The sequence below is a fragment of the Bidens hawaiensis genome, unplaced genomic scaffold, assembly GCF_021521415.1.
Source record: "Bidens hawaiensis isolate Kalapana, Puna unplaced genomic scaffold, B.hawaiensis_p1.1 tig00010056_1, whole genome shotgun sequence".
Taxonomy (NCBI): Eukaryota; Viridiplantae; Streptophyta; class Magnoliopsida; order Asterales; family Asteraceae; genus Bidens; species Bidens hawaiensis.
Window position 1 is genome coordinate 335,832 of NW_027491759.1, and position 12,065 is coordinate 347,896.

General features: G+C 36.0%; 1 protein-coding gene and 1 pseudogene across 2 annotated transcripts; one reads left to right on the top strand and one right to left on the bottom strand.

The window, feature by feature from the left end:
- Positions 1-4,281: 4,281 nt before the first annotated feature.
- On the bottom strand, positions 4,282-5,889 carry LOC143534045 (protein-tyrosine-phosphatase MKP1 pseudogene; annotated as a pseudogene). Its single transcript, XR_013135462.1, has 2 exons — positions 5,745-5,889; positions 4,282-5,657 (listed from the first exon to the last, which is right to left on the bottom strand). The product of XR_013135462.1 is annotated as a protein-tyrosine-phosphatase MKP1 pseudogene (transcript).
- Positions 5,890-7,942: 2,053 nt separating this feature from the next.
- On the top strand, positions 7,943-9,705 carry LOC143534066 (uncharacterized). The gene is made up of 2 exons (XM_077028663.1): positions 7,943-9,527; positions 9,622-9,705. Exons 1-2 carry the CDS (start codon positions 7,970-7,972, stop codon positions 9,624-9,626), a joined length of 1,563 nt encoding a protein of 520 aa, XP_076884778.1. The 5' UTR covers positions 7,943-7,969; the 3' UTR covers positions 9,627-9,705.
- The last annotated feature ends 2,360 nt before the right edge of the window (positions 9,706-12,065 follow it).

A 12,065-nucleotide genomic window follows, 5' to 3' on the forward strand; every position in this document is an offset into this window, starting at 1 on the left:
ATCAAATTAACATCAACCCACTAAAACTTAACCAAATTCAGGAGCTTTATATTCCATGGGGAAAGTTAACGTAAAGCGTGTGTGCGAATCAAATAGTGTAATTATATATACATGATATGTAATTATAGTGTAATTACACTACACTATAATTACATTATAATTACAGTATGTTGCCGATTCACGCGTTGATTTAATTTGTATTTAACCCAAACCCTGTATTCAATTTATACAATCTTTTATCAAGTAAACATCAACCCACTAAAACTTAACCAAATTCAATAACATTTTATTCCACTTCAACAATCTTTTATCAAATTAACACCAAACCCACTAACAATTAACCAAATCTAACATCAAGAAACAGATAAAGCACGCACCTTTGATACGAAAACCCGAAAAAGATGAGGAAGAAGAAGATGATAAGGTGCTATTCATGGTGTGTTGACTGAATTAAAATTGGAAACAAAAGATGGTGTATTTATAGTTAATGATAGATGGGGTGTAATAATAATATTAATAATATTATGATGAATGATGACTGATGATGATGATTTTGGGTTCATCACTGAAGTGTTGTTGGTTTACTTTTTATTATTATTATTATTATTATTATTTTATTTCTAGAACGAGTAATACTTGACTTGGTGATTGCTGGTTGGTTTGCGACCAGATGGATTACCACTTGTCACCAGTTGCGCCGGTACAAGAGTCAAAACTTTCTGATGGAACACTGGCATGATAAAACCCCTTAATGTGGCTCGGATTCGAACTGGCGACCTCCCGAATGAAGTCTGGGTTTTATCTTCATTGTCATAATCAGCTGGGCTAGCCCATAATGTGTTGTTGTTGTTGTACCAAGCTAGTAGCGCTCTAGCGGTACCAAGTGACTTTCTCTAAGAGAGTTTATCGGTTCGACTATCATTTGTGGCAAAATGTCATGTGCAAGCCAATGGATTTATCACAATGGGCCTTCGGAATGTGGGTTTCCTTTGAAATTGGTGACGGACCGAGTCCGAACCAGATCACCAGCACTGTCTACGACCATGAACGTGAGTGGTATTTTGCCACTGGTGTCCCCAAGTAACTTATTATTATTATTATTATTCATACTCAAGGATTTATTGAAAGAAAAAAAAAAGAAATTTAAACATTTTTGTATTTTATAGTTGGTTTTTGCATTACGGATTCTTCTACCATAAGTGGCATAAACAAATCACTTCATGATATCATACAAACACAAATTTGTCCCACGTAAAATTGGAAATATTCCCAACCAAATGCTTGTTCCAAACGCAACTTCAAATTTGAAACAAATAAATATTTTCAGTAAGACTGTGTGTTGTAGATTGCGTTTAGGCATTATCCATCAGTCATATAACAATGAATCCATGCTAGCGCCTTGCATACCTAGCCACAAAGATGAAAGCAGGAGTTATAAGGGAGGGGCGCCACCCCAATAAGACCATGCATAATATAAACTATGCATGCATGGGCATTTTACGTCATGTGACGCATATACAAAATTTTAACATTTTGCAAAAAAGCAATTGTAGAATGCCACCAAAGCGTCTCTCTCTCCTCCCCATCTCTCTACCTCTCTCTCACAAATGGCTTAAAATTCGAGCAGGCCTAGTGTTTTGTACACAAAGTTCACCTAAAATGGCACACCCAAAACGCATGCCGGGGGGGGGGGGGGGGGTCCAAAATGTCCAACTATGATGGTCTGACAAGCATTAAAGAGAGAAGTGATGGAACCACCTCATCAACCAATCATCATTTTTCTCATACTTTATTTATTTATTTATTTGTTAATTTAAGTTACTAAACCAGCAACATCATAGTTAAAGAGTGAATTAGTTGTAATTCATCGTCTATGTGTCAGTAAAATAACAAGACATTATATACTTTTTAGTTAACTCGTAACACATAACTTAATCAATAACCAAAATATCAAAATCTTATAAGTTCGACACGTGTAAGGTTCAAACTACAAAAGATCTTTATGAAATGTTGTTTGTAGAAGCCCGAAACGTGATCTTGTTTGGTGGTGTCAACTTCATGTTGGATAAAGATGGCACACCACCATTTATGGTTCCCCTAAATTATGGTACTATATTCATTTAAGGATTTACGGTCTTGTCCCATCTTTTATGTGTCTTCTAGGACCAATAATTAGTTTTGTAAAGTTATCACAAAACAACATATTTTAAACAAATCAAGCAATCTTAGGAGGCTAAGGGGCTGTTTGGTAGCCTCTTAATAGTTATTAAGAGGCTACCTTTTAATGGCTCATAACATCTTAATGGTTAAGATGTAAAGTCTGAATGGTTAAGAGGTTATCTCTCAATGGTTACCTTTTAACCATTTAGACTTGGCTGTTTGGTAGCCTCTTAACAATCATTAAGAGGTTATGAGGCTACATGTTAATGGTTACCTCTTAATGTCACCTCTTAACCATGAAAAGGTTGTGAGCCATTAAGAGGTAGTCTCTTAATGACTGTTAAGAGGCTACCAAACAGCCCCTAAGTTTGTTAATTGTTAAGTCATTCAATATTATTTGGTTGTTAATTCTTCTTAGGTGACCAATTACAATTTACAAACATACACGACATCATATAAATGAGACTAAATTGCTTGTTGCTACCAAATATTCGCATCTTTAATTACTTTCATACTGGTAAGAGCGCGATAAAGAAGATTCTTTAGGTGAGCGATGCTTTTGGTGACTATGTTGTTCCCGGTCTCCATAAACCGATCTTTGAGTTGTCAACTCCAACAACGAAAAAGGGTATTGAAAGGGATGGCTTTAAAAAAAATCAACTCGAGAATTGAGATCCTCCACATTGTTAATGTAGATAGGGGTGTAAACGAGCCGAGCTGCTCGCGCGCTACTCAAGATCAGCTCGTTAAAAAGCTCGATCGAGCCTGAGCCCGAGCTCGAGCTTGAGCCGGCTCACAAGCCTAAACGAGTCTGCCATTTATATAATTTTTAAAATATATATTTAATAATTATTAATTAATATATATAATGCAATGAAAAAACAAATAAAAATAACTAAAAATAATATATACTATTTTGTACATAAAATTATGATAGAAAAAATATATAACAATAAATATAATTATATAAAAAATAATTGATAAATAGTAAACGAGCCGAGCCCGAGCTTCAAAATCTATTCTCGAGTCGAGCTCGAGCTCTGTATAAGTTAAACGAGCCGAGCTCGAGCTCGGGCTCGGCTCGTTTGCACCCCTAATGTAGATGCACGAATCCCTCTAGTTGACGTCATAAATCCGTAATTAATATTCTTAAACACGCCTTAATGCAACCTATGCTCACTTTGCTCGGCCTTGCCACTCTTAAACCAAAAGAAACAACCTTAGAAAGTGCACACTTTCCTCTCTGTTCTTCTCTTAAATAATACATTTTTAAACGTTTTTGTCAAAAGAAAAACTTGTGATAAAAAAAAACTAAAGTATTAGATATATACTCATTGTGATGACATTGATAATGAAATTCTATAATCACCCAATGTGGATTTATTTTTTATTTTTAAAGGGTCAGATAAAAGTTTATATATGTTTAAAAAAAACAACTTGAATAGATTAAAAGTTGCACAAAATGTGTTATTAATACACAAAATCACCAGACATATTATTGAAAAAACTAGATTATTAACAAAAGATTGTAATTTTTATAATCATCATTATTCATTAACACATCATTATTTATAAAATTATTTAGAGCAAAAAGCTCTCAAACCCATTTTGACATCTTGTTTTACACATTATTTATAACTTTATTTTATTTTACATGTTGGACAGTTTAGAGATAAAAGATAACCTTGCACATTATTTATAACTTTATTTTATTTTACATATTAGACAGTTTAGAGATAAAAGATAATCCGAATCAGGCTGCTAATATACAAAGGGTCATATAAGAGGCACCAACACCAAGTGTAGCTTTATTAAGCTCAAGTTAGCTACATACACATAACACTAATATATTTGAAAAATAATCAACTAGATTTGTATTTCAATTTATTTTTTCACTAAAGTAAAATCTCATTATTTGAGCAAGATAGTGATTGTATCGAAACAGAAGGCAGGCAACAAGTTGCTCCGCTAGGCCCGCTACCCCTTTTTGAATTGCAAAAACCCAAGCTTTTAATAACCACATTCGCTGATCTTGGAGTCATAACATTACCATGCATGACCTGTTGAACTCGGATAAGTAACTCCATAGCTTTAACGTGAGGAAACCAAAAGATGAACAAATTAGTGAACAATCTTAAATCTTTTAACACTAAAAGATGAAGATTCATGATCCATCAATTCTTTCATAACACAATCACTAAACTTTCTTTTAAACCTTTGCCAACCGCTTTGTCGAGCCGGTAAACACATCTCATGGTTATTATTATTATCACCCAAGAACGCCAAAGCGGGGGGTACAACCCCGCCCTTAACCGCCTTGTCGAAAATCTCAAAATCCAAATCATAATCAACGACTCTTTTTTCGCCTAAATCCGCTTCTTTTTCACTCAAAACCGCCCCCCAAAACTCAACCGGTTCTTCTCCTTCTAAAACCCTCAAAACCGGCCCGCTCGCCTTTTCATATTTAATAACTTGTGAAGCTGCTAAAACCGCACTCTCAGACATTAACATAACACAATATCTTCCGATCCACACGAAAATGTTATCGTGCGCGTGAACAATAAACGCTCCACGGGAATCAAGCGCGTTTGAATCGGGTCGGGCCAGTAATTTAGGCACGAGATGAAGTGGGTCATATGAAGAATGTGGGGCGATTCTAAACATTCTTAAAGCGGAACCCGGGCTAACGGGCCCCGCGTGGACCCGTTTTTGGCAACTCAAAAGTTGACGGGCAAAGCCCATGTTCGGGTCGATCACCCCTCGAGCGGTTTTCACTAGTTGAAACGCTTCTTCGAAGCTAAGTCGTTTAATCCACATTAAATAAGCGATAACTAAAGACGTCGATCTTGACACCCCGTTACGACAATGAACAAAAATATGACCTTTTTGTTCCCGAACATCCTCAAAGTAATCAAAAACATCGTATAAGATACTCGTGATGTCTTCCGTAGGGGTGTCCCGAAGCCAAAGGGTTTTATACACAAAATCTGTTTTAAAATACTCGGGACATACAAACCCGACACAGTTTAAAACATGCGTAATCCCATTCACACGAAGAACGTCTCGGTTCTTCGCTACCGAATCACTTCCTATGAATACATGGTCCATAATTCTTGAACACTCTTTATCAAACTCGAACCCGAGTTTAACATTAACATTACCACGAGGGGTAGTTACGACGTTTCGCCAAACCGCAATATCATCAGTCCCGGGCTCGGGCCATCCCATTGCTTTCGGTCTCGAAACCGAAAGTGGAGCCAAACAAGTTCTTGATTTTGAGTTTGAGCCTTTAGAGGTTAAATTTACGCCCGCGCATGAAACCGACCTGAAAAATGTCTTCTGGGTCCCGGCAGGCGGCAATGGTGGTGGTGACACGGTGGTATTGAGCTTATTATTATCTTTTTCCCCTAACATCCCAAATTTTCAGTTGGGCATATGGTCGAACACCTTGTGTGCATAAATGCTTCTTGAAAAAATAATATTTTTAACCAAAAAGTCTACAAATTGGATACATTGGATGAGTAATAAACAACAATAAATTGAATAATTGACAAAAGGGTGGCAAGAATTGAAGGGAAACTTACTTGGGCATATGGTCGAACACCTTGTGTGCATCAAATATTCTTGAGTTATTTACTAATAAGCAAGAACATTGGTGTAGATTGTTAATGTGGGTTTATAATATTATTGATGATAGTTTGAATTCCAAGTTTGGGTTTATGGAAATTTGAATAAAGTTTTAATCTTTTTGAAGATTGAATGAAGGAGATTGGAGGGGGGTAGCCATCTTTGACTGAGAATTGCAGTCAAAGTCTAATGTTTATATCACTTTCTACTCATTCTATATGACCATAATAATATTTTATGTTTTCATATATATATATATATATATATTTTTTATAAAAATTATACAAACTTTTAAGTTTTTTTTGTTGGGTTGTATATTGAATAAGATAAAAGTACGAGAGATTATGATGGTTTGCGTATGTGAAGAGGAGAGAGCCGATGACGCATGTAAAAGAAATAAGCTAAGGGTGTGCAATTGTTAGGCCTGGGTCAGCTTTAAGTTAAAACCAAATCAAAAATTCAGCTTTTTAAATTTTTGAAAACCGTTAGATTTCTGTTTTTTAGGTTTGGGTTGAGTTTGGTTTTAGTTTGTTTCGATTTATTCGGTCTTGTCATTTGAGCTTAAATCTTTGGGCAAAAAATACGTTTTGCCCAAAATAATGAACTTGGACGTAATTTTTTTTGTTAATTAATAACCAACTACCAACTGATTATTATACATATTGACTAAACTATTTGAGTTACATAATTATTAAATCCTTATATATTACATAAAATATAAGGTAGAAAATGAAATCTGCATATCTGGTTCACTTATGTTTTTTCCAGTTTTTATTTCTTGCAACACCAAAACCAAACCGTTAGTTTTTGTTTCGATTATGCTTAGCCTTTTTTTTTTCGGGTTTGGGCTGTCGGGTTCATGCACACACAACACACCAACAAACAATGTTGTCTAACTCGCTAGGTGCTAGTTAGGCGTTCGGAGTAAGGACTAGTGATTAATTGGGATTAACAGGAATTATCAGATTCGAATTTATATGTAAGTTTTCAAATATACATATACATTCTAATCTATGTATAAAATTTTAATTTTGACCGATCTTGAACAACGGAGATTAATCAGCAACAATTCCAACGACTAGTGACTAGTGATGCACAAACCGGTTGTTTTCAAAACCAGTTATGATCAATGTAGTAAACTACCCGTTCAGCCCAATAACCGGTTAGTGTTAGTTTTTCAATTTTAAATGACGAAACCTCTACCCGGTATAACCGGTTTCGGGTATAATTGGTAAATAGTCCCAAGAAAACCAATTTTTTTTTAAAAAAACATAAAAAAAAACTAATAACCGGTTTTAGAAATCAATACTATAAACCGGTTTCTAATCGTTGGTTTAAATCAGGTACTAACCGATTTTCTTTGGACCGGGTACTAACCAACCGATTAATGTTTCGGGTATAAACCGGTACAAACAATGGAAAAAGCCCAACTTTATAAAATCTTTTAAAGCCCACTTATCTTCTTAACCCAAACTACTTAGAAAACCAGAGGTGCACAAAAATTCCGAACCTTAAACCAAATCCAAAAAAAACTCCGAACCAGGCTTTTACTACTCAAGCTCGTACCCGACCTGTAGAGTAAGGATAGTATGCATTTAAGTACCAAAATCCGTACCCAGAACCATACCCGATTTATACCCGGTAATACCCCAAAACCAAAACCGGTTTTCATAAATTACCCGAAAAATACCCAAAAAAAAATGTAGCCCCTTAAAAAACCCACTATACACGAAAAATATTTGAAAAAAAAACCCGAATATAAAGTTTTTTCAATACCGAAAATATGGTATTCAAATACACGGCTTTATATCCGACCCTAACCCCGTCCTATGTCTTTTACTTTTTTTTACAGACAATGCCCGAATCCGAACTTTATAAAATCTCTGAAAGCCCATTTATCTTCTTAACCCATACTCCGTTGGACTCAGGCCCAAGAGTCCACCATTGTCTCTTCTTCTTCTTCCCCTTATTCGCCGTCTGCTCTGCAACCCACCCACTTCACTTCTCTTCTTCCTCTCCATTCGGGTCTTCAGGATCCGAACCCATCTCCCAAACCCACATTCCAATTGACCCAATTGACCCATTTCACCACTTAACCATTAAACCCACAATTCATCCAATAAGTTCAACCCATTGATTCCCATAGCTCAAACTATGTACATCTTGAGACACCCACTTGGACATGTTTAAACATCTCGGTAGACAACGCTTAATCTACCGTTCACTTATCTCCAACCACGTTAAATCCGGCTTAATCAACCACGCACTCCAAGTGTTCGAAGAAATGTCTCACTCAAATTGTCGGGTTTTCGCCATCGATTACAACCGCATTATCGGCGTCTTACTCTGCCACTCACGTTTTGAGCTTGTGGAGCTTTACTATGACTCCATGATCCCCAAAGGGTACTCGTTGAATTCGTTTACTTATTCGAGATTCATTTGTGGCTTGTGTAAAGTTAAGGACTTTAACTTGATTAATAAGCTTTTACGCGATATGGATAGACTAGGCACCGTCCCGGATATGTGGGCTTACAATATGTACTTGAATGTGTTATGTTCCAAATATTTAATCGACATTGCTTTAGAAGTTTTGAATAATATGTCGGAAAAGGGTAGAAGCCCGGACGTGGTGAGTTACACTACAGTTATTAGCGGGTTAATGAGGGCGAAACGGGTTGATCATGCGGTGAAAATGTGGGAAACGATGATCGAAAACGGGATACGACCGGATGCTAATGCGTGTAGAGCGCTTGTGTTAGGTTTATGCGGCGTTGAGAAGATTGATTTAGCTTATGAGTTAACGGTTGGTGTGATGAAGGTTGATTTTAGTACTTCGGTGTATAATGTGCTTATTAACGGGTTTTGTAAAGCGGGTCGGGTTGATAAAGCGCAGGCGATTGTGAGTTTTATGAGGAAGAATGGGTGCCCGCCGGATTTGGTTACTTATAATATTATGTTGAATTATTGTTGTGATAAGTTGATGTTGGATGAGGCTGAAAGGTTAATGAAGGTAATGGAACGGAACGGGATGGAACTCGATAGTTATAGTTATAACCAAGTTATTAAAGGGTTTTGTAAAGCGAATCTTGTCGAGAAAGGGTATATGTTAATGGTGAGAAAGATGGAAGTTAAAGGCGTGGTTGATGTTGTATCGTATAACACTATCATTAGAGCATTGTGTAAGGGTTCGCGCGTTAAACGGGGTTACGAGTTGTTTGAAGAGATGGGTATAAAAGGTGTCCGGCCCGATATCATTACGTTCACCATTTTAGTAAAAGCTTTGCTTCGAGACGGGAATTCAAGTTTAGCGAAAATGCTTCTTGACAAGATGACGGAAATGGGTTTGGTACCCGATCGTGTGTTGCATACAACGACTGTTGATCATATGTGTAAAACCGGGAGGGTATCGATGGCGTACACGATCTTTTGTGATATGATTGAGCATAAGATAACACCGGATGTTGTTTTGTATAATGCGATAATTAGTGGCTTTTGTAAGGCTTCTAGGGTTAGTGAAGCGATGAGTCTTTTTGAGCGGATGCAAGTTGAAGGTTTGTATCCGGATGAAGTGACGTATAAGTTGATAGTTGGGGGGCTTTTGCGTGAAAATAAGCTCTCGGCAGCGTGTATGGTGTGGGACCAGATGATGGATAGAGGTTTTACACTCGATAGAGATGTTTCGGAGACTCTTATTAATGCTATTAATTCAACCGACTCATCTGGCACAAGCAATGGAAAAGGTATGTATGTAATATGTTAGTTACTTAGTTAATAATTATGCATCCATATATTCTAGTTTATATTGAAGTTTGACCATTAATAAATCATTTTCAGGTTGATAGATGTGATTTGTAACTTTGATTACATGCCATCTTGAATAGTCAAAATTCAGCCTTGTTGAGCTTATGCTGCAGAAAAAGGTAAGCTGGTTCTAATCTTATGTTACTTTTTGCAAGTTTAATGTGTGTGTGTGTTTTCAAGGTAGAAAAATAATAATATGACAATAGACATTCGCTAGCCCATGATCATAAAGCAATCAAAGACATAGAGTGTTAAACATAGTTATTAAAAGCCCTCGCTTCTTGCGCCTAGGCTCATTTTCCAAGCGAGACTCAATAAATGCACTTCTAGTTTCTAGGCGAGCGCTTCAGCATTGTCTATGCCAAGAACATGAGAACATAAAAGCCGAGCAAAAGAAGCGCAAGGGGTGCTATTGAAACTTAGATCTAGGAGAAGTCAAAGGCATTATATTGATACATTTTGTAATTCGAGTTTTGGAATCACATTTGAATCTTGACTATTTTAGGTACTATTTAGATAATATTAAATGTTATATAATAGCTTTTGTTTATTTTATTTGAAGAATAGTATTATTTTTCAAATACATAATATATTTTAAATGTTTTATTTAAGAGCGCCTATTTTTTCTCAGACCCTCGCTTATTTTGCACCTTGCGCCTAGGCCCTAAGCGAGGCCTATACGCCTTGAGTGCGCCTAACACATTTGATAACTATGGTGTTAAAACATGTTTAGGCGAGCGTATGCCAGCAAACTTTGATACATTATAAGCATCGGCGTGTGTGTGTGTGCGTGTTTCAAATTTTATAAAACTTTTTACTTTTATACAAATGCCTATGATATGTACAGAAAAAAATCATTCAACTAATTTATTCATATATATTTTCGTTGTAAATGTTTACCTACACATATGCAAATTATCTGTAGAAAATAAACCTACACGTGGTTTACACATTCCTACACATAATTTACAAATGTGTACGTTCTACAAATAAACGAACTCTATATATTTTTTTAGAATGTTAGACGAGACGAATGACCATTTCATTTCAACCATTTTCCCGTATATCAAAATTTTTCAAAATTAGAAAATAAACGATTTGTTTTTTGTTTTCACAAGAAAATGCCTTTTGCATACCATGCTTGTAAACATGCATGTATAAAAAGTAAAAACACACATGATTCTTTCCTGTTATGTTTTGAAAACGATTTTAGTTTGTAGCAGGTTCTGTTGGTGGTATTTCTAATAACGATGAAGAGGAAAGTATATTTCCGGCTTGAGGAAATGGTGATGGTTGCAGCCTGCCACTCAACACACACCAGTTGGAACCAAAACATGACCATCAACGGTCACTTTGTAGGTGCTCTCGTCGCTGCTTCATATGAAGTGCATCTTTCAATATCAAAACATGATCATTTGGATTTTGATGCAAATCAAATGTATGCAAGAAACTTAGTTACTGCTATATTTGGACTTAGACATCACCCGAGAGAGACAGCAAAAACATTACCGAGTGAATACATTTTTGAAGTTTAATTAGCAGAATCAAACACTTTTACTAGCCTCCTGTATAGAATGAAATACTTGCAAATTTTTTGTAACTTAGGATATACAAGAAAGAGCATGTTTGTATATTTTGATGTATTTTTGGTGCCAAAACCTGTGTAATCGGACTTGGATCCTGGGGTGCCAATGCGAGAAATGTTATTCTTCCGATTTAAAGTAGATATCATTGTTAATGTTGGTTTGCTAGTTGCCTTTAGACGATCAAGTCGACATATATGTATAGATGCATATGCACATGAGTTGTGACTATAAACATGTACTATATACTTCATGTGTATGATAAGAGGATGAGAGTAAGTATGAAGAGGGTGACTTGAGTGAGTGAGAATCCATGAGAGTTTACTAAGCGAATAAGACCCCTTTTTGACGGAATAAGTAGTTTAGCCGAACCCAAGGACCTGTTATCAAGGTGTGTGGAATTATCATTTTTCGTAAGATTGAGGGTTTGAGTTCCATGTTATGTCTAACAGTGTAGATTTAGAAGTAGAATTTGAGGCTGTGTTATCTTAAAAATACGTTTATCTAATTTAGTCGACTTATTGATTTTATAATGCTATATGTTTGTTTCAATTTCAAAAGCACCTAAATAGATTCGGATTTGGTGATGATGCTGGTATAATAAGACTAAATCGGCGTTTTTATCACCCTTATCAAGAATATGCCCGCAAGCCACTGCGTATTAGCATAAACAATCTTGGGACGAGTCAACAATAAGTTAATGCATTGCAAAAGATCCAATAAGTAACAATGTTATGACAAATAAAGACAATCATCAATGAAAGCATCCTAAATACCAAGAAAATAGTTCAAAATGCTAAAGCCCGCGGGTGCAATCGACAAATTTCACCAGCCACATATTGATATACAAGTATATAACAAGGCAACTGATAAATAACAACATAAATCATTAGA

Bases quoted from the DNA above. Each gene is read 5' to 3' on its own strand.
- LOC143534066 (XM_077028663.1), top strand. From the start codon at position 7,970: ATGTTTAAACATCTCGGTAGACAACGCTTAATCTACCGTTCACTTATC.